Source organism: Coturnix japonica, chromosome Z (assembly GCF_054131305.1).
Source record: "Coturnix japonica strain WE chromosome Z, WE-NBRP24, whole genome shotgun sequence".
Lineage (NCBI taxonomy): Eukaryota > Metazoa > Chordata > Aves > Galliformes > Phasianidae > Coturnix > Coturnix japonica.
The window spans coordinates 55,372,245-55,394,606 of record NC_140702.1 but is presented as its reverse complement, the minus strand read 5'-3'; the positions used below and the strand labels follow the sequence as shown (position 1 = coordinate 55,394,606).

General features: G+C 35.3%; 1 protein-coding gene across 6 annotated transcripts in view; it reads left to right on the top strand.

Moving 5' to 3' along the window:
* ARL15 (ARF like GTPase 15) overlaps positions 1 to 22,362 on the top strand; it is a 207,034-nt gene that overhangs the window by 69,065 nt on the left and 115,607 nt on the right. For all 6 annotated transcript variants that reach the window (XM_015848718.3, XM_085528020.1, XM_015848716.3 and 3 more), the window contains 3 exons: positions 4,825 to 4,969; positions 7,084 to 7,143; positions 13,381 to 13,589. In XM_015848718.3, the coding sequence (XP_015704204.1) occupies positions 4,825 to 4,969; positions 7,084 to 7,143; positions 13,381 to 13,589 (414 nt within the window). The remainder of the gene's footprint in view (positions 1 to 4,824; positions 4,970 to 7,083; positions 7,144 to 13,380; positions 13,590 to 22,362) is intronic.

Here is a 22,362-nt window from a genome sequence, read left to right as displayed (position 1 = left end):
CCAGTCTGCATTTATAGAATTTTTCTTGTACCTGGTACCTCTAACTTCTGTTTGAAGCCTTCACGCCAGAGCTGTCTCTTTCACTGAAAGGTAAAGATCCCCTACCTTCTGCCCAAATGCTATACAAAGATGCAGTCCTTCATCCTTGTGCAATGAGGCAAGAAATAATTGAGCTAAAAACTTTGTTTTATCCTTAAGATAGTGAAGACTTTTGTTTCCTACAAATCCAAAAGTTGTTTTGCATTTTGGAGAGAATTCAACCAAGTGTGATTATATTATCTTAATGTAAAGAAGCACTTTATCACGACCATTGCGTTTTTGAAATTATGTAGTGTGATAGCAATGTCACATCTGGCTTGTCAGAAGTCAGCCTTCTTTCTGACCGTGTTTCCTACAATCTCCTCTATTCACAGCAACATAGTAAAATATATCAAAGAACAAACTGAACTGTGTCATTTGTTTGGCTTTGGTAATTAAGCCTGTGTCTTAAGTCTAGTGCCATAGGTGACTTAAGATAAATGTTAAAAATTATTTGATATATGACCATTCCTTTTCGGAATCTGGAGGTAACTATTCTGAAATACCAAGAACTGTTAGATAATGTTGAAAAATTTCAAACAATTAACACAATTTATTTTCTTACTCACCTAATGCTAAATCTTCTCTGAAGAATATGTTGATATTTTAGAGTCCTTTAACATCTCTATAACATTGGTCATTACCAGAACTGTGCTTCTTTCATACAATTATATTACTTTTTTGAGAATTTTTCCTTTTTTTATGTTAGCCTGTTTTTATTGCTACGTATCTGTCTATGTTTCTGTGGCACAAGCTGGTATACAGTTAATGTGTGTAAGCACTGAAGAGGAGGGGTGCGTGTCAGTTCAACAAGTGGTCTCACCACACGTTTATGAAGATTAACTAGGCTAAACAAAAAGGATTACTTTCTTAGTAAGCTTGGACCTAAGGTCTCTACTGGAGCTTGGATCTTTATTCTGTGTTTTGATGTAGGAGTCTGAGGATAATGGCCTTTGTTTAGTGAGGTTGTGGTCTTTCAGAGAAAATATCTGTTCACAATTTTAGTATTTCCATCCCTAGTGAAGATCTCTTCAGGATGGAAGTGCTTATGTTAGTATTCATCTCCACTGGTAGTCACAAAGTGAACGATAACCTATTTGGTTTTACCCTTATTGTACCAATGAAGATGGACCTTGTCAACCTGGTGATCTGAAAGAATGAAAGCAGTGTGATTGGTTACATGCTTTTAAACAGGTAGTTTTTTTTCCTTTTTTTCCAGTTCACTGCTATCTCCAGTTGTTTCCTATCTGTAGTACTCTAATTCTCTACTTCTCAGCCATCAAACCCCACCTTTCACATTATGTCTTCGAGGTCTGAGATTCCTTTGTGACTGTGTGATTATGTACAGCATCAGAATTACGGGCCTGCCACGTATAGACTTCAAACTTTTTTTTCTTTTTCTTTTAAATAATCTCCTTGGTATTTTGTCGGCAACTTCAGATGATTTCTGGATAGAAATGTGTGCTGGATAATTGAAATCTGTTTAATGGTGTCTTAATTGAAAAATGAAACATGAAGGGAGGCTATATTAATAACTATAGTCAAGAGGAGGAGGGGAGCGGAGAAGCGTTATGGTTGAACTATTCAGTTTTAATTCTGGATTTCAAGAGCTCTGAATGCTTGATTTGTTAGCACTGCCGTTGCCATGATTCAGGGTATTTTTGCATGTGTGTGTGTGTGTTTATTCAACTAAGCATGAAATCCTTTGCATTTGTTTGTCCCTATTAAATAGTGGCAACAAAAGAAATGGACAGGAGATGAGTCCTGAACAAAGCAAAAATAATGGAGTATTTCACCTCAAAAAGGAGAGTGAAAGGAGAAATACAGTGAGTAGGATAAGACAGTCTCAATGGCTGGAAGCAGTGTAGTGTGTTGGAGGAGGGATTAATTCAGTGATGTTCCCTGCCCAAAGCTTCAGTGGAGCTCTGGGTTTGCTCCCCCTCCCCCTGCTATAGGTGCAATGCTTAATGCATTTACCATAAGCCCTCTATAGGCCTTTAAATGGCCACTGTCTAGGGCTGTCAACTTATATGTTCATACAACTAAAACTGGAATAATCTGATTGGAATAGAAATCCCTAAGTAAGAGTAGGACTAACTCTCTTACCTCTTGGTATAAACATGCATGTGCGTATCATGTACATGCACAAGTGAAACGGAAGTAACAATGGAGCTGAGCACATTCCTGCCAACTGCAGTATGTATTTGTTCCCAGTTTCTTGGCTAAATAATTGATATTTTCTTATCTGTTTGGCTTTACTGAATGGAGAAGAGAGTACAATGCTAAATATTTTTGATGCATTTCTCTTTCTGGGTTTCACGCATGGCTTCTTTACACCTTATAAGCATGTTACTTTTTATAGTCCAGATTTAACTTTAATACATCATGACATCTTAAATAATGGAACAGTGCTCACCTGTGCTTTGTGGAAAATCTCAGGATGCATTTCCTGTTCATAATCAAAAGCAGAATAATGAATGTAGTCTTATTTCTCTATATTATTACCTCTGAATTCTCTTTGTGTTCTCCAGAGAAGAACTGGGATTGTTTAGTTTGGAGAAAAGGAGGCTCGGGGAGACCTTATCACTCTCTTTTGACTGCCTGGAAAGGGGTTGTAGCAAGTTGGTAGTTAGTGGAGAGGTACTAGAACAGGCTGCCCAGGGAGGTGGTGGAGTCACTGTACCTGGAGGTGTTCAACAAGTGTGTAGATGTTGCACTGAGGGATGTGATTAGTAGGCATGGCTGAGATGGACTGACAGTAGGACTAGATGACCGTAGTTGTCTTTTCCAGCTTTAAGATTTTGTGATTCTAGGTGCAGCTTCCAAAGTAGTGAGAATGGCAGCTTGGTCTGTAAGTACACACTGGGTGCTTAAATAACCCTTGCTTGAATGGGGTTTTGTAACTTTTAAGTTGCTGGGAAAGAAGAAGGCAATTATCATGTGATGTTTTTTGATGGTAGAGTTGTTCATTGAGTTTGTGAGGAGGAAGACTGTGAAACAAGTTTATAAAATTAAAATATATTAATATAAATGTCCCCTAAAATGTGCTGGTAGTAAGAGAATTGTAATACTTCTCATGCCAGCCAGTGCAAAGTAGTATACATAGCAGCTTACATTTCATCAGCTTTTTGAAGATAAAGTATTTAATGTTCTTTATACCAGCAAAATAAAGATATTTGCAGAAGGAAATCTTCCTTGCATAAGGACAGAGAGATAGGAGTAATAAGAAGAGAGTATTTCTATCAAAATATGAGAGTGACATAGAAAGCAAACTATTTTACTGCCTTTGGAATTCTATGTGTGCTAACTCTCAGGACTTTTCATATCTGTCTATACTTTCTGATAAAGGATGAGTGAGTGGTTGGTGGGTCTGCAGATACTGCCTAGAACACTCAAGATCACCTAGATTTTTAAATCAACAGCAAAAGACTCTATAGGCTAACTTAGAGTTTAGGAAATCAACACTTCGGACAGATTGAAGTTCACAAAAACAGTCTGTGGAGCCCTTTTCACACACACATCTTCTGTATGTATCCTACAGATGGCAATAATTATCTTTGGCAGAACTGCAGATCATTAATGTTTTCAGTGCTGCAAGAGTTGTGTGTAGTTACACAAGAACTGTCACAGTATCTGGACAATGAGAAGCATGAATTTTCATCAACTCACTTATTCATTTACTTTTTAATGTGATATCAAGAAGTTCTTGCAAACATGCTGTCTTTATGGGGACAGATTGAATCCCCTTTAAAGACTGGGTACAAAGAGCCTGAGAGCTCTGGATAGCTTCAAAGAATTTTATGTGGCCTTCAGCCTGATATCTTAAGTGGAAATGCAGTTTGAAGGAGCTTATGCTGTGCAATAAACTCAGTTGGCGTTTTTCACTTAAGTACCAGAGTATAGTATTTGGTATGATTCTGTAGAGTTCATAGGGTAAGCATGGATTGACGTCAGTGAATAAAGCTAGAAGACATGTTTATCTAAAACACATATAAGGGCTATCCTTCTTGAAAAACATCTGACAGAGTCAAATTTTAATAGACAAAGCTATATTTTTAAACTGTTGCTGTTGTTCAACTTAATTAGTACAATAAATGATTTTTTTCTTGAATTTATCCTTGTTAAAAAAAAACAAACAAACAACGCAAAAAAACAAAAAACAAGGAAAATTATTTTGGCAATGATGCAGAGTGACAAGACTTTGGGATATAGCATTTGTGCAAGGAAATCAGTTGAGCAAAGCTCCCTAATTCTTTCCTCTGATAACAGGGAAAACCTGGCCAGAAGCTGTTCAGGAGCTGTTTTGATGTTTACACTGGGTATTGCATTTAGAACCAGAATTTTCTGCTAGTATTGCTTTCAGAAGGAAACTCACTGAACTGAACTCACACTGAACTACAGAGCTGTGTAGGGCATGTGCCTACCTCACTGCACAAGCTCTGTTGACTCTCTTCAAGAAATATGTCATGAGGTTTATGTGAATAGTTAACAGGTATATTTGTTTTGCTGTAAAACTGCTCTAGATTTCAGTTGAGCTGATCTCTGTTAACTACTGATATTGGCAAAATATTAAGTTCGAATAATACTTCTTTTCTGTCCTGCAGCTTTCAATTTTAAACATTATTTATAAAATCTTGTTAAAGAAATATTTGCAAAAAAGTAACAACTTCTTTTTGTGTTTTTTTTTCTTTTTTTCTTTTTCTTTTTCTTTTTCTTTTTTTTTCTTTTTTTTTTTTTTCTTGGCAGTGTTTTAGAGCACTTTGCTGCAAAGGACCACCACCGCCACGACCTGAGTATGATTTGGTTTGTATAGGCCTCACTGGTTCCGGCAAAACAAGTCTTCTGTCACAGCTTTGCAGTGAAAGTCCGGAGAATATAGTGTCTACCACAGGTAGGATGCCATCTTCATTCCTTGATGTGCTTAGGGTGTTGTCCAAAGGTAACTTTTGGAACAGACAGCAATAGCAGTAGATAAGTTCAGCTGAGTTACCTTGCTTCTGAAGGCATGCAATAGATTGCTTTGAAGCTTACACAGCTTGTTCAAGTGTTTGGCTTTGTATTGGGGGATATCCATGAAAACATAGAATTTGGAATATGTCAAAAATCAGAACAGACACTCTGATGTAATAAAAGTAAAACCTTATGAAATGGGCAATAGCAATTTACTGTAGGCAGACATTTTAAAAGGTTTCTTTCTTTTTATTTTTGGCATTTAAGTAGTCTTGTTATGCAGTTGGAGAAGAGGAAGACATTACACAAATTGGAATGGTATAATGAAGCACTGACTGTTATTTAATTTCTTTACCCTTTTGCATACGTTGGCAACCAAAAGACTAATGTAATGGAAATTATTTCTGATATTCTTTTAGATCACTGAAAAGACTTGTTTGTAAAGCAAGAACAGATGATAAATAAATAAATAAATAAATAAATAAATAAATGTATTGTAAAGATGCAAAGAAACAGGTTCAACAACAGCTAAAAGGTATCTTAAATAATAAAAAAAAAAACCGAATTATATTAACTGTGCATACATATATAAGGAGAACCAGAAAGACTGAAGTCTGTTTTGAGCAAAAAAGTCCAAACAAAAAAAACACAAACCAAAATTTCAGACTAAGACAAAGGAATACCTGGCTGCAAAGTTCAAAAAGAGGACAGATTAGGTCATAAGAGATGGAAAAATCTGGATATGTGGCTGCAGCAGTTTAAGGTTGAGCTGCTGAGGGAACAGGTTGTGAGTAACTGGTGTGTATAGTTATATGGCTTTATACTGTAGCTGTGCTTCATGGACTTGAATTTTATATGATTGTCCCTTAGCTGCCCTAAGTGTTTTTCAGTGTGTCTTTACTTAACTTACAAGAACATAAGGTTAATCAATAAAATAAAAAGTGAACTAAAATAGACAAAAGAAAATGCAGTTTTTTTTCTGCGATGCATAATCATCCCAATGCCTTCACAGTGGTAATGGTAGGAATGTTAAAAAGATCGTAAAATTAATTGTGGTCAATGTTCAGTTCAAACTAAGAAGGAAGTTGCTGATCAATTTAGTCATTTTTTCCCCTCAATTTCATCTTAAGTGGTCACCTGAAATTAAAAGATTATCACTTTTGATCCCAAAAGAAATAGTAACAGCAGTGTTAACAGCTGTATAGATCTAGCAGAGGAAATAATGAAAATATACCTCTAGATATCTGCAACAAATTACGATAATATATTTAGACAACTTGAGCAGTGAAAACAGAGTGTAGAAAACTAGGTAGCATCCAAACAATCCAACTTTAATAGTTCTATCTATACCTACCACACCTTTGCTAACTAAGAAAATATTGAAAATCACTGAATGCAGTGTGACAGCTTCTCCACGTCATTTTCAAACTATGGCCTGTGCTTTTGCTTTTCACATTAATGCCATTCAGACCAATTCCAGTTTTCATTTTTCTAGGAAGAGTTTAGGATTTATTTTGAGACAACAAGCTACTTCAAAATTACTTTGATCAGATTTTCTTAAGCTAGTACTTAGAATTCTGGAATATCTTATTTATCTGACTGGGGAAAACAAGTTCCTTGTTTCTGTTAAGTGGTAACTAATAAACGTAGACTGACATACTTTTCTAAACGAGTTTACTTAGTTTTCAGGTATGTAATTATGTTGAAATTGTTTGTGCCAGTCAGAAATGAATTAACTTCTGTCTGAACATATTATGCTGAAAGAACAGTTATATTTTTTCATATATAGAGTATTATTATATACTTACATAATTATATTATATATATATTTGTATAGATAGATATTATTATTATATACACCTACATTTCTGTATGCATCTCTGTATGTATGTAACACTATAGACTCTTGCTTAAAATACAAGCAGTATGCTTGGATTGCTGCAAAGCTTGTATGTTCCTTCCCTCAGGAATAACTTTCAGTAAGAGGAAAGCATATATGTGTATATATATATACTTGCAACAAATAACTTATTTGTCTCTTTTCTTTTTTTTTAGGCTTCAGCATAAAAGCAGTGCCATTCCAGAATGCCATCTTGAATGTAAAAGAACTTGGAGGTATAGCATTTATTCACTTGATTATAAAAAATTAGTGTCCAAGTCTCATCATATGTGTAAATAAATGTTTTTACATAATGGTAAGATATTGACTCCAAAGAGGTCAAAAGAGGTTCCACGGAGTTCTGATGCAAGATAAATTCATGCTTGCAGAATAGGAAACCTGCAGTTTTGAGTAGCATCCGGACCTGTACTGGTAGCAACTGGTTCTGCGGTTTGAACGTTAGCCAGAGTGGAAGGTTAACTATGAGAGGTTATCCCAGCATACCATAAACAAGAATATGAAGAGAACAGGGAGAAATTACTCAAGCAGTAAACAGGGGTGGGAAATCTGCTAAGGGAATTAGAAGCAGTAGATAGGCTGTTAACCCTGGAGTACTCAACCAATGAGGAAATGGAAGGAAATTTGCACTGGGAAGTAGAAAATGGGAACTGCTGTGTCTCTCTGATCTGTCATGCCTTTTCTCTAGGTTGCCTGTTATTGTGAAAGCATGAAATAAGTCATGATTCATAGCAAATTCCGTCTGAGCCTGGAATATTGAGCACGAGCATTTCTCACAATAGCAAACTGCTATTTGTGTAACATTTAAAAAGTATAGGTCACTGGGACTAGAATTCACTATTTTCCACCACAACAGATAAAAATGAGAAAGACTGAATAGAAAGTGTTATGGAAGAGAAGCCTCTGTATTCTTATTCCTGCTTTTTGTATTCAGTTATTAAGAAGTTGTTATCTGAGTTCCTCTTAGCTTAGTTTGAAGGTCTTGTCCAGGCATTTGGAGAAAGGTGGAGATGCTTCTGTTTTTAACAGTCATCATTCATTGCTACATGTTATTCAAAGGTGAATTTATATATAGTTTTGTATTTATATATTCTAATTTAGAATTACCTTTTAGGTTTATGTGACTGAAAACTGAAAGGTTCAGATGACTTCATACAGCAAAGTAGTAACAGCCAATATTTAAAGATCTAGCAGCAAAAGTCATACTATTTAAGGTTCTTTAAGGCAGCCAAGCAGCCTATGTGAAACAGATGCTGACTGTGTAGTATTCTTTTTGTTTGGCTAGAACAGTATCCTTCTTTGAGGTTGAAGATGTTAATAGTTTTGAGTGTCCTGCTTGCCTGCTGGAATTGGCCAGGTTTTGTTTCTTCATTTCTGTAGGGGTTGTAAAGTTTAATGCCAAATGTACAGAAAACAGTTGTCTTTTTTCTTTTTTTTTTTTTTTTTAATCTTGTTCTACTCTATTTATCTCTTCATTGGGCTTTAGGATTAGGGACATGGAACAAAGTTTGCTGTACTCTTTTGTAGATCAATATATATATGCCCACCAACCTGTATTTATGTATATAATGTGTGTGTATATATATACACATATATAATAAATATGTTATGTTTTGAGGTACACAGAATTAGTATATTGAAGAAAAATAAAACAAAACCAATGCTATTTCTGCTTTTGTTTTTATTCCTATTTTTAAGCCAGACTGTCTTCCTACCAGAAGTCAGAAATTTTATCCAATTCCACATACATAAAAAAAAAAATATATATATATAATGTCTATTCTATATAAGAATGTAGCTTTCAAATCAAGTATATTACTTGAGAAGGAGCTCTTGCTTTATTTACTGATTGAGCCAAACTTCCCATTCTCTAAGTTTCTATTTTAGTCTACAAATAATCCCTTCCTGCTCTCTCTCTGTGAAAAAAGAAGTATTTTCTTCCAAAAACTTTGTCCATAAAATAATGTCTGTAGTTTGGATTGCTGTGCCCCAGATGTGGTGTGCCCTAAACCACATTGTTTCAGAATGTACTCTTTTCAAGGTAACTTGAAACATCTCTCTACATTACACAACTTAGTAATGGAATAGAGAGAAATTACAGATTTGATGATTTCCTGTAGTGGTGCAGCAGTCTCTGTAACCGTAGGTGAAATTGTTTGTGAAGAACACAAAGAAGAGTAAGGAAAGACTACAAAAATAATGCAGATATGAACATTGTTGTTCAGAAGTTTCTAAGTCTGCTTGCTTCTGACTCTGGAGGAAGTTTGGGATATGGAATACTGGAGTTTATTCTCAAGTTCGATAATGAAGGTGTACAGGCAATACAAAGCTTTTTCGTTGACTCTGAGAATTGTTTTTCCAACCTCGAGACCAAGTACCATCATTTATTCCATATGTTTATACAGTCATTCACTGTTGAAATGCTGTCAAAACAGAATTCAGTGTCATGGCATCTGTGTGACGTGTACACTTAGGCCTAAATCAAGATTACAGGCCCATTCTGGAAGCCACCTAATAATTTAAAGTTGTTTTTTTTTGGAGTAAATCAATTTTATAATTCAGCTAGCTATCTTGTAAACGCAGGCTTAGAAACTACTGTGAGATGCCAACTGCTGAACCCGGTCAAATTTAAATGAGTGATTTTAGATGTGAATAGCTCTTTTTTATTCTTCCTAAGTTTATAAATACTAACAACATGCTCAAGGATTTAGTAACTTTCTCTGTTTTATGTACTAAAATAAACTGCCATGTGTTTGTGTTTTTTTGTAATCTACTCAAAGGCCTTTTTCATAAGCACAGAAAATCAACGTACTGTGTAATCATCTTTTAAATTCCATTTAAGTGTAAGCTGCTCAGCAAAAACAGAATGCTTAGTATCAAGGATGCTTGGATTCCATGAAATTGAGCAAGCCCAGCATAAGAGAACTGTCCTCCCTACTGCTGTTCCTCCTTAAGCTTTGTAACCAAAGAAATAAATTTACACTGTTAAACCAGCTGAATTAATTGTTTTGGTGAGAGCTCAAGAACCAATAGTTTTAAAGAAGACTGGTAAAACAATTGTGTGTATTTTGTCCTAATTTGGAAATAACAAATGAAAGTAGGAAGGGGCAGTCATGCTGTTGTGCAAATTAAATTGAATGGGAAGTACAAGCTCCTGCAGAAGATGGCAACAGCTGTCAGGTACTGTCTGCCTTGTGAAAAAGGATGTTGATCCACTAAACAGAACTTAATATTTATATAGGTTATGGGCAAACCACAGTCCTACCTTGCTCTGTGAAGAAACAGAGTAGGACTGAACACTCTTGTGACAACATAGCCTAGTAGGGGAGCTAAAATTTCACGTTTAGTCATCAGAAAACTGATACCACATATAAATGCCAGCCTCAGTCATACTCACTGGGACATGATAGAACAAAACAGTAAAATCTCTTTGCTGTATTTGACTAAAAGGCAGTTGACACCTCTACAAAATCTGGTGATGGAGTGCATGTTTAGCCAACTGCATGTGACGTATTTGCATCTAACAGATTATGGAACATTTTAGCAAGTGACATTTTTAGATGACCCTGATGAGCTATCTAAGCTATGAGTCTTGTAGAGACATTCATATTTGAAAGCAGTAAATATGGGTCTGTTTGTTATCAATCATACGTGGTCCAGACTCACTCAAATAGTTTCTTCCTTTCATAGATAAGAGATCATTTACACCTGTTTGCTGATCACGTAAACTTGACTCTTGAGGAAATTCAGACAGGGATTGAGCAGTAGTGATCTTTTCATTGCTCAGGGGAGATGTTCTTTTTTTTTTACAATTAGCTCTTTGCAGTGTGAATGGACTATCTCTTATCTTACTTGAACCAAATAGGAGATGTGAGCATGTGCTTATCCTGCTATACAGAGCTTTGGGGGTTAGTTTTTGTTGAATAGAATTTTTGTGAAAAATCGAAACTTCTTGGTATGCTAAAAAGGCTCTTTCTCCTAATGGATATGAAACTCTGCTTTGTTAAGGCTGAACTGGTGGAGGGAAGTTTAGCATCCTAGTTTATCATCATAAACCATACTTACACTTTATTAAACAACTCTCATTTCCAGAAGTTTCGATTTTTTGATTCAAGCCAGAAATAGCTTTGATCCTTTCAAAGACTAAAGCTGATTCAAACTTCTGTGAGCTAGTCAGCAGAAGGACTAGACAGACAGAAATAACACAGCTGTGGTAGACTTACTGTGTTCTTTATATGCCTGCTGTAGAGACAGACGCATAAAGAGCTTTCCGTTGGAGATCATGGGTGCTGTAGCTGAAGGTGACTCAGCTTAGATAAGCTGGTAGCAGTATTCAGCCTGGGAAGCTGCTTTGCTGTTTCTGCAATCTGAACTTCTATGGTATCTCCATAGGGTAGTGGAGGGAGGGTGGAGATGGAATAATAGGAAGAGAGGAAACCACTCAATGATTCCCTCTCCTAGAAGACAATGTATTTGTGTTTCTAGAGAAAGAGCGAAGAAGAAACGAGTGAGTTTCAGAACAGCTGTCAGACATAAAATGCAGTCCACTGTGGTTCTGCCTACTACAATTTATCAAAACTTCAGATATGGAATTGAATAAATATTAGCATGTGATATATGGCATGTATTTTCTGACTGTCCTTTTAAAATAATCTGTAAAATCTCATGACTAGAGACAGAGATTATTTTAAATCACGTGTTTTACTTTAAGATGATAGTATAATACACATAATATACACACCTAAGTGGATCAAACTCACTTTTCACAGACATATATAAATTTCCATGAACTTCACTTTAGTAGAAGCTTTCATGCACAGACTCATCTACCTTGAAACAAGAGCTCTGTGACATTTGTTGTGCTATTGATGGAGACTTGCTGGAAGTTTGACAGCTAACAAATGTGAGACCTTTGAGTTCCTTTTTGTTGTTTGTTTTTTATGATGCTGTGTTCTGTTTTTCTGAAAGTACTGAAAAGGAGGAAAATAAAGATAGCTTCATGCAGCTATCGATGAAGCACAGTATTCACAATGTTTATTAGCCACCTAAATTGTGCTGAGCACAAAATACAGAGCCTGGCTGCTTGAGGTTCCAGTGTCATGAATACAGAGAAGGGAGTAACTCTGTGGAGTGAGATTTGAATACTCTACGTTGGATACTTAAAGGATATGGTGTGAATTCCTTCTGAAATAAGTTTTCACCTTTTTCTAGTAGCTCTTTTCAGTTGTACAAATTAAAGGAATATTTTAAGTATCATAGCAGTGTTATAGTAGTTATTTTACATTACCTTATCGTTCCGTGACTACATGTTGGTCAGAATATCTGTGGCAGTTGTTTTATTTCCCCAAAAAATAAAGTTTTCTTATCAGCACTTGATATCTGTGTCTAAACTGAAGTTCACTTTTTCCTATAGTTATGTAAGATTTGTGGTGTTTGCGAAGGATACCTTCAGCACATCTCTACAAATCACAGTCTTGCAAACATGTCAAGCTTTCTCCTAGGGTACTGCTGCTGATGTTCACTTTTTAATGCTAGACCCCATGAGTCTAGTGCCAGATTCAGACACACAAAGAGTAGCCTGTGTCCAAATTTAATTTAGATAGTTTGACAGCTGTCAAATATCTTGTTTCCCTACCTTAGCATTACAACATATGCTGTTCTCCAGGGTACACAAAAGCTTTCTAGATATAACCTTATTGCTTGGCTTCTGTTGAGTTGACTGAGTGCTGCTGAACTGTGCCCTAAGACTTACTGTCACACATAAGCCTGTAGTCATTCACCGTGTGTACTGTGGGGCTGGCTTTTCCAGAATCTGCAGTGTGGCTGACAGAGCAAAATAGTTGAAATGAATACTGTTGAAAATTACCACCTTATCACTCGCTATTCAAGTCACAAGTGTATTAACTTCCTTATCATTATACATGTAATTGTAATTTTAATAGGCTTTCCTGACACCTTTTTTCCTTGATTACAAGGTATTTGAACATTTGGAGGTGTGAAATGAAAGACTTTATCATACTTAATAGCGAACAACTGACAAGAAGGAAACTGCAGTTTACAGCTATAGGGCTAAGGTAGAATGGATGGAAAAAGGCCATCTTCTTCATGTGTTTATATCAGGATATTTCAGTGAGAAAGTATGGGATTAGCCGAGATTAGGTGGGATTAGTGTAGTAATTCTACTAGTGCTTATTTACAGAGCAGACACTTTCAGGGCCTTTAGTCACTTTTGTTCCGTATTTAAATGATGTTAGTTTGTGTGCGTTTGTGTGTGCGTGTGTGTGTGCGCCAGCTTCATGGATTCTTTTTCCCTTGTTCTTTCAATGATGTATATTTATGAGAAAAAAAAAGTTGATTGCTTTGATTGTTACAAATTGAAGCATTATTTTCAATTACAAGTTTTAAAGGTGTTCAATTATATTTGTTCTAATTAGTTATTATTGTTGTTTTAAAAGGTGCTGACAATATCAGGAAATACTGGAGTCGTTACTACCAAGGATCCCAAGGGGTAATATTTGTATTAGACAGTGCCTCCTCTGAAGACGATCTAGAAACTGCTAGGAATGAACTACATTCAGCTCTCCAGCACCCACAGTTATGTACTTTGCCGTTTTTAATACTGGCCAATCATCAAGACAAACCAGCAGCACGCTCTGTACAAGAGGTACGTTATCGTGACATTACCTGGCCTGTTTGTTTTTACTGTCTGCACACTGCTGACCCGTTATTATTTACTACCCTGATGTCCTAGTTAAGGACTGGTTTCAGTCATCCTTCTCTCTCCCTGCTACTAAGGATTTATTCCAGTGCATTATCAACAAGAAGTACTAGGATACAAACAGAATTCTCCTGCATTTTCTTTGTGATTTGCTTCAGGGTATAAAAAAATTTAAACTACTCTTCTCAAAAGCTGCTATGACAGTATTTTATGGGTGTTTTGTTGTTTGTTTTGCGTGTTGGTATTTATTTGCTATTAGTTTTAGTCTGTCCCATCACTCCATTCTTTGAAATTGCTTAAACCAATAGGTTGTTGGCTGTCGTGAGGAGCCTTTTACATAAAAGCTTTTTACCTTAACTTTTATAAACTGGTGTGAGGGCATAGTTGCAGTTCTTTTTCTGAAGTTCTTAACCTGTTCTGATTTTCTTCTTTTTAGAAGTAATATTTTTCTCTTGTATCCCCCATCTGGTAAATCATGTATCTTTTCTATTCAGTGTACTATTTGCTTTTACGTTTCTGAAAGAAGTCTTCATTGATACTTTCCAATGAAGTCACTTATCATTGAGGAAATGCAGAAAGTTGTTTATTCATCATAAGAGCCTCTATTTCTGAAGTTACAAGAAGAAATTCAGTTGTGTCATTCTGTTTGTAAATGCCATTTAAAGGACTCTTCACATTAAAGATTGCATGTGAAATCTTGTTTGTTCTTCGAGTCATGTTTTTCATGCAGCAAAATTGAGACTCTTTCAGCATCTTACTTTGTTGCTGATTGTTATTCTAAATTCTGCTGCCATAGATGCGCTTCTTTGTCCAAAGTATTACCTTTATAAAGAATGCTGGTTGAATTAATTGCAAAATTTAATGGTACGTAGGGAAACTGCTATTGATATGCTACATGTGTATGCGCGTTCTCTTCTGCATTATTGCCATTATGTCTCTTTTGCAAAAAGAGAACAGAAAGTTTGTGTTAAATGGGAGAAATGTAAATGGGATTGAGATACACTGAGGTTTTTAATATAAGAGAAAGAAAATAAGTGAAAATGGTGTGAGTTAAACTGTATAAATCTGTATTAAACTGTTGATCCTTTACTCCAGGAATCTATGTTTGAAAAAGAATAAGGATTTGGATTTAGTATGCGAAGTTACACTAAAAACTAAGCTGAATTGATAGTGGGATTGAATCTGCAACTTATAGGTCTCGTTCAGCCAATAACAGATTTAGGAAATGATAATTAGTATTTAGAGGGAATATGATAATGATTTTAATGGACAAATTTATTATTTTCTTCTTGTTTAATGTGCAAGGTAAAAGTAAACATTTTTTCCTAATCCTTTCCTGTCCGAAATGACACCAGCCTGAGATATGCTTTAAATCATGCTTAATTTAATTCATCCAGATCTACCCAAAGTGTTACAATTTATTTTTTTAATAGACCATGGACATGTTCTTTTTTATTATTTAAGTATTTTCAAGCATCTCTCGTTTGATTATAGATCTTATTTAAGAAATATTTATTCTCTGGATTCATGTGAATAGTGAATACAGGAGAGGAACCAGTGTTTTTGTGCCAAGTGACATGTGCCAGTTAGGTTGCAGTTTATAGACATAACATTTCATTTTGCATTTGACCCTAGGTGAATAGACTTTTCAGCATATGAGAAATCCTTCATGTATTTGGAATAAACCTTTTTGTTTATCCTCATTTACCCTCATCCCCTCCTCATCCCCCTCTCTGTCATTACCAATTGCATGACATCTCAGTAGACGAATTGACCTTTATATTCTTACTGTAGCAGTTAGATATATTTCTATTGTGTGTATGGTGTGCATTCACAGCAAACAAATCTCTATTACCACTTTGATTCATTATGAAATGCTGAATACAATAATTCTATTAAATGTGCACAACTAATGCATATGTTCAGAAAAAATATTGTATCAAGATGTCAGTGTATGTCTGTGGAATTCTTTACATAAGAGTAATAAGGAAAAAAAAAATTACTTTGATGAACTGAGGGAGACTGTCACACAGTTATTCCTGGTATTTTGTCCCTGAAAAAATGATGTCATGTGTTTGCTGTGAATGCAAAGTAGGAGCCTTACTCAGTTTTGCAGATGTTGAATTAGAAATTTCTAGATTTCTTGAAGGTGTGCTTTTTGCTGTGCTTTTGTCTCCATTAGTGGGGTGTGGCATGAGTGAAAATAAAATACTATATCATTGCAGGACTATTTCTTGTTTCCACAGATCATTTTTAAAGATTTAACAAAGATAATCTCTTGAGCATTGAGAATTTTCTTAGTCTTTTTTGCAGAACTGACTCCATTAAATTTAGATATTGTCTTGATTTTTTTTGTGTGTGTGTTATTAAATAAGTGAATCACGATTGAAATTTAAAAGTAGAATGTATTCTTCTAGACAACAGTTTACCTTTCTTTAATGGATATGAAAGGACCCCTTGGAGTATAATTAAAGAAAATGTCTGAGTTGAGTGGTGTGTAACAGGAATTGTAGAAAAATATTTATCTGTAACAAAAATCCCTCACAAAACTGAACAAGTGCCAAGCAGTTTCTGCAACAGATGTTAGTTATATTTATTGTTGAGAAGTGCAGTTGCTTTAGCTTTTCAGAATTTTGTGTTTTATGTGTTTTACTCCACGCATTCCATAGGTAGAAAAAGTACTGTAGAAGCTGTATGCTGTAAGAATTAAAAAGTATCATGAGTAGCTCAGTTCAAAACTACAGTAATTACTTGGAAAAAATATCCAGTCAGCTTGTTTAATCATGAAACATATCTGAATCTAATTGATTTTGCAGACATCATTAGAGAATACATGTCATGTTACTGAAGTTATCAGAAAAAGTTACAGGAGAAGCTAAGCTGAAGCACTAATCAGTAAATGTAATCCTATTCATCTGTATTCAGTTCCTCATTAGCTAGTTTTAGTATAGTTTTTTGTTTGCTTGTTTGTTTTTAATCAAAATCATACTATCAGTTAAAGATCCAGCCTTGCTGCCACAAAGGTATCTTCCACTAGAGGGAAGATAAACAAATAAAAATACATTAGGTATTTCATTCTAGAAACTATGAATGAAGAAGTTACTTTAAATACGGAGCCTTTTAATTGTGTTATCTTAAATTGTGTGGTATTTATTCCACTTTTTCATATCAAAGATATTTATAAGTTGTTTTGGTGGTGTGACAGTAACACGTAGTTAAAACTTTTAAAATAGCTGCTAAGTGATTTCAAGTGAGTGTGGTTGAAGTAAAGACAATGTATGTCAATTGAAACACAAAAGTCAGGCAATTGTATTTGAGATACATTGTAAAAAAGCCTTATTATTAAAATTAATTAATTAATAAAGATTTAGTCAATTGGAAATCACTTTTTAATGCTGTTTTGGAACCCTTCTGAGTTAGGAAATATAAAGAAATAAGTTACTCATCAGAGGAGAAGGTAGTGTGAAAGTATCTAGAAGTTGTCATGAAAGTTTGGCCACTGTTTCCAAAGAACTGGGTGCAATTCTAGAGCAGTGTACCTGATTCTCTAAGATATAAAAAATGTAACAGTGGTGGTATTTTTGTTGGCATCACAAAGTTCCTTTTGATTGCAGATGAGTGTTTTTGGATAGGAGCTGGGTATTTCAGTATATTCCTATCAACCAGTATGCAAACTACAAGTCATTTACTTACAAAGTCAGAACAATGTTTAGAACTGACAAATGGGATGAACTGAAAGCTGTCCATAGCCACCGTACTTTAGAGGCAAACAGTCATCTGAATGTTCTAAGAACATGGCATCTTGTAGAAGCCATTTCTGGCTAGTGGAGGTTTAAAGTAAATTGAACCATGAAGCACTGCCATTTCAGTGGTGAAGTGGCTACATTACATGTTGGGGTGCTGGTTTTGGGGAGCTTGTGATTTTTTATATTTTAGGCTGTTTCCGTGACTGTATATGCAAAGACACCCATAGAATGTAATTTTTGTTGAGTTTTTTTTTAGTTATCCAAATGTGCAGGCAATTGGTACATTTCTTTCATGCTTACAAGTTGTTGACACTTGTTCCAGGGGAAATAGTTGAAGATGTCTTCTAAATCCCCTTTTGTAGTAATGATAAGACTTTTAAATGTAGACAGACTTGCAGACATGAACCCAAACTCTTCTCAATCTATTTCAAGATTGTTAGATTTCTAAATATCATTGTCAGGACAAAAAATGTACAAAGATATTATATAGTGAGCTACTCTCAAGTGCTTTTTATCTCTTGCAAACAAATTAATACTTTAAAGATGTAGATCAGCTTGTCTTTGACTTATGAACAGTATTTTCAAAGCAGAATTTCTTGATTATATGGATGTGGTGGTTTTATCTATTTTCGAGTAATTTAGGCGTTTGGTTTTTGAGTCGTGAATGCTGTCCAATGTCATTTTCTGCTAAGAAAGAATTGGAGGGTGTTTGCTTGCTGTGAGAACCACCTCAGTGAAGTAGGGACCAGAATCTATTACATTGCCAGTTTCCTCTCTCATGTTTGTCTGGAAATTATTGTATAAATAAATGTCTTCTCCTCCTCAGTGTCTTAAAGCTAAATAATTGTTGAATGAGAACATTCAGGTTTGACAGGGTAGGTGGGGGTTCTTTCTCATGCAGGAGAGCTGGAGATCTGTCTAAACTGCTCTTTCTGGACTTGATGCTTTATGATCCAAGCTAGCTGCACAACAGGCCTAATTTGAAGACTTAATTGTTTCTTTTTATTTTGCATGATAGGAATCATCATATTTTGCCATAGTTTTTGTCTTGTATTTTCTTCTACTTAAGGAAAGTAGATTCTGTTTAGAAAACCTTTCAACTTACTGATGTGTGGGTATTATTATAGGTGTCATTACTAACAATCTGAAAACAGCATTGAGCAGTAAGTTAAGAGGTTAAGCTTCAGAGAGCATGCAGTATCTCTGTGCCCTCCAGCAGCTGGTAATGCAAAATCTTAAGCCTTAAGCCAAGAATGAAAATGGAAGTACTGACTGCAGTCAGCCCTATTCTTGCCCTGCTTAAACCTTGTGAAATAGTTCACCTAGATGAATTCTTAAACACCAGCTGTTGCAAATCTGTGTACTTTATGACAGGGATGTCTACAGCAAAGTTAAATTGGGGGCAGATTTTTGGTTCGTCAAGAAACAATTTGTGAAATAATTTATCTTCAAATTACTGCAGCAAATAGCCAAAATATGGATTCCTACCCTGTTTTGAGATCATAGTGACCTAAATGACCTTAATATTTGCAATCCCTTCACAGCAAATACTACTTCTCGTCCAAGGTGTATCCCCTGATATTTAAAGATTGTTTTGGAACCGGACTCCGCTATTTTGAGTATTGGCTGCTTCCTTCACAACTGTGGCCTTTGTGAGAACTGTGGAGTTATTTGTCAGGCTTCAGTTGTGAACACATTTGCAGGAGAGAGGGATGTTATTAAAATGATGTTTAAGAAATATTAGTTTTGCCATGTTTAGAAGAATGCTGAAATGATTCTTATATACACATCTCTTAGGAAATCCCTTTCTGATTAAAGAACTTCTTCAGAACTGCTCGAGGATTTAGATATAAAAAGATCCTAAAATAGAGTAATATAAATAAAATATAATGAAAAAAAAAAATCAGTAGACAGTAAAATAATCTTTAAGTGGAGTCCTAGTTGGATGTGAACAGCAAAACAATTTCATAGTGTTTCAAGTCTGCATCCAATGTAAATATTTAAAAGGTCGTTCAGTGTTGCATTGTTAGAATAATTATACTAATAGCAAATTGGATGGTAAATATTTACTGCTACAAAATACATAAGTGACCTTTTAAACAAATCTAAATTAGAAATTTCAGATTTGGATTAAGCTGTATTTGTTACCTTTGACTCACTGGCATGAGGGGAAAGAAGAAAGTAAAGAATTGTAAAAGCTTTTTACAGATTTGTGAATAAATCTGTCTAGAAAGTTTCTACTTTGTATGAGAATCATTTCATAAGAAGGTAACTTAAAGATTTAAACAGTAAGCATGTTCTTTTCTTTAGATGAAGTTGTTTCAATTATTGTTTTATAAGAAATTAGGTCATGACAGATACTCCACCTCCTTCCCTATGCATATATTTTCATGGTGGGGCTAGAAAAATGAACTCTCTTTTAAGTCTTTCTTGATGGGACAAAATAAAACATCATTCAAAGGGAAGGAATTTTACTTGCAAAACTAAAAATTGTATGAAACTAGAACATGGCATAGTCTGTACAGTAAGAAATGCAGTGATTATAGATTCAGATGGATATTGAAATTGGAATTTAGTTCATGCTTGCAAAATAAAGTAGTGCAGTAACATGGATTGACATTGTTCTTAATTGCCATCAGTTCATAAAAGCTAGTTGGGATTATATAAAGGAAGGATTTCTTAAACTTGCTCCTTGCAAAAGGTGATCAGAGTTCAGCTTGAGTATGGGATTCTTTATCTGCCTCTTTACACTCAGCACTTCTGAAGATCATAGAACCAATGAGTGACTTGTTTTGGAAGGCCATCTAATTCTAAACCTGTGCCATGCTCACTAGACCAGGTTGCCTGAGATTCTACCCAACCTGGCCTTGAGTGCCTCCAGGGATGGGGCATCTACAGCTTCTCCAGAAAGACTGTGCCAGTGCCTCACTGCCCTCTGAATAAAGCATTCACAGATGGGAGTGCGTTGTGAAAGAAACTGGGTGTCATGGAAGCTGAAATCAACTGTGTCTGGTTGTAAGATTTGAGTGTTGTGATTTTTGAAAATGCAATAATCCAGGGATAAATGGTAGCAGGAGAATAGAAATCTATGTAATGCAGAATGGTATTTCTCTCAAAAAGAGGTCTGTTTTACTGTCTCCTTCTTTCAGTGGTTCAGCGATAGAAATAGAAGTACTCTGTAACTTTATAAGTGTAAATGTTTTCTTAAAAGTGTTTATATGTTTAGAGATTCTGTAACAGCAGGCTGACATGAAGCAGTAACTTGTTATTTTGGAATCTGAACAGCTCAACATTTTGAATTTGTACAGAAAATTATTAGTGAAATATTATTGCATGGAATGGTCCATGGCAATGTATTAAGTTCTTAATGTCTTTGCTTTTCTAGTGTTCTCTGTTGTCTTTGTTCAAATTCTGCTTAGATACAGAGTCGCAAGGATCAGAAATTGTCTTAAAAATAAATCCTCAATTAACTGATTTGTAGGTCTTTTTAAAGTGCAGGTTGAAGTTCCATGTACAGGTATTAATATGTGCTGTAAGGCATCGAGGACACTGTAAAACTCATTGATTAAGTCACTGAGCCTTTCTTATGAAGGCCATTACCTCACTGTTACTCAGCGTGACTTCCAAAATCTTGTGTGTGCGCAGAACATTCATAGGCAGAACTTTTCATTGAGTAATTTAATCTGCTCCATGGATCCAAATTCATTACTTGGGGTGAAATTATTATTTCATTGGAAGAAAAGCTTTTGGGTTTTGTATTTTTCTTTAGTTTTCTTAGTTATCTCTTGGTAATTCCTATGTTTTTTTAAAGAAGGAGCAGAGTCTACAGAAATGGTGCTGCACACTTGTCAAGTATTACATGCGCCTGCACCTCGTACTAGAAGAGTTCAAGCTACCCAACTGGGTGACTACTTTTTCAGTGCATGTACTACCTGTATCATTTCTCATGAGGTTCAGAGTGCATAATAGGTTTAAATTTAAATCATAGCTGAAATTCAAAAACTGTAATTAAAATCAATTTTAGTTGCAGTTTTTGAATAGTTATTTATGTAATGGAGAGAAAATCCCTAAGATTTTCGACAATTATTTCTTGTGCTAATCTTGTTACGGTGATTTCGGCTTTTGTTGAAATTGCAGTCCTAACACTCAGGAGTAATCTTATTTTTAGGAAATCTTGAAAAACAAGGTATTCCATTTTAAAGCAAAAATGGAATGTTGTTAAGAGGGGGAAAAAGCTTAGCATCTTTGTATTCTGATTTATTATACAGAAGACTGTTTTCTGTTGTGTTTTTTTTTTTTTTTTAACAAAAAAGGGGTTTTTTTCCTCTTTTTTTTTCTTTCTTTTTTTTTTTTTTTCTTTTTTTTTTTTTTTTTTCCCCCCTCCACTATTCTCAGTCTCTTTTGATCATTGATCTGGGTGACCCCACGCTCAGCGGTTTTTTCTTCATTTGACATGGACAGATTTTTGAAGTATAGCTCTCCTTTGGGAACCTCGAGCAGTTCCACTTGACTAACCTGTGATCTAATGAGCAGTAATGCAGGGTTACAGTGACCATTTTGTTTGCTTTGAGGGAGGATGGCTAGACAGAGAGTGGGAGAGAGGCGGTGTCTGCCGAGAAAAAAGATGCAGGGTGATCGAACAGTGTGAAAAAGACTTGTTAGCCCACATTAGTGTGCCTGATTTACTTCACAACAGGTCAGGAAAGGCCAAAGGCAGGGTTGTCATTAAATTGCAAAGTTGAAAATCCCAGTATTCAAAAGCATTCAGATTTCTGAAAGTTGTAAATTAGAAAGTTTGTGGTTCTTGTTGAATTTGCCAGGAAGATATAGAGGAGCACCAGCTTCTCTAAAACATGAAAGGTACATTATGAAATCATGCTGTAAATATAAAGAGAAAACCAGCTTTTTAAAGTACTTTCATGGTTGACTGTTTTACAATGAGACTGGGTGCGAAAGAAAGGCCAAACACTAAC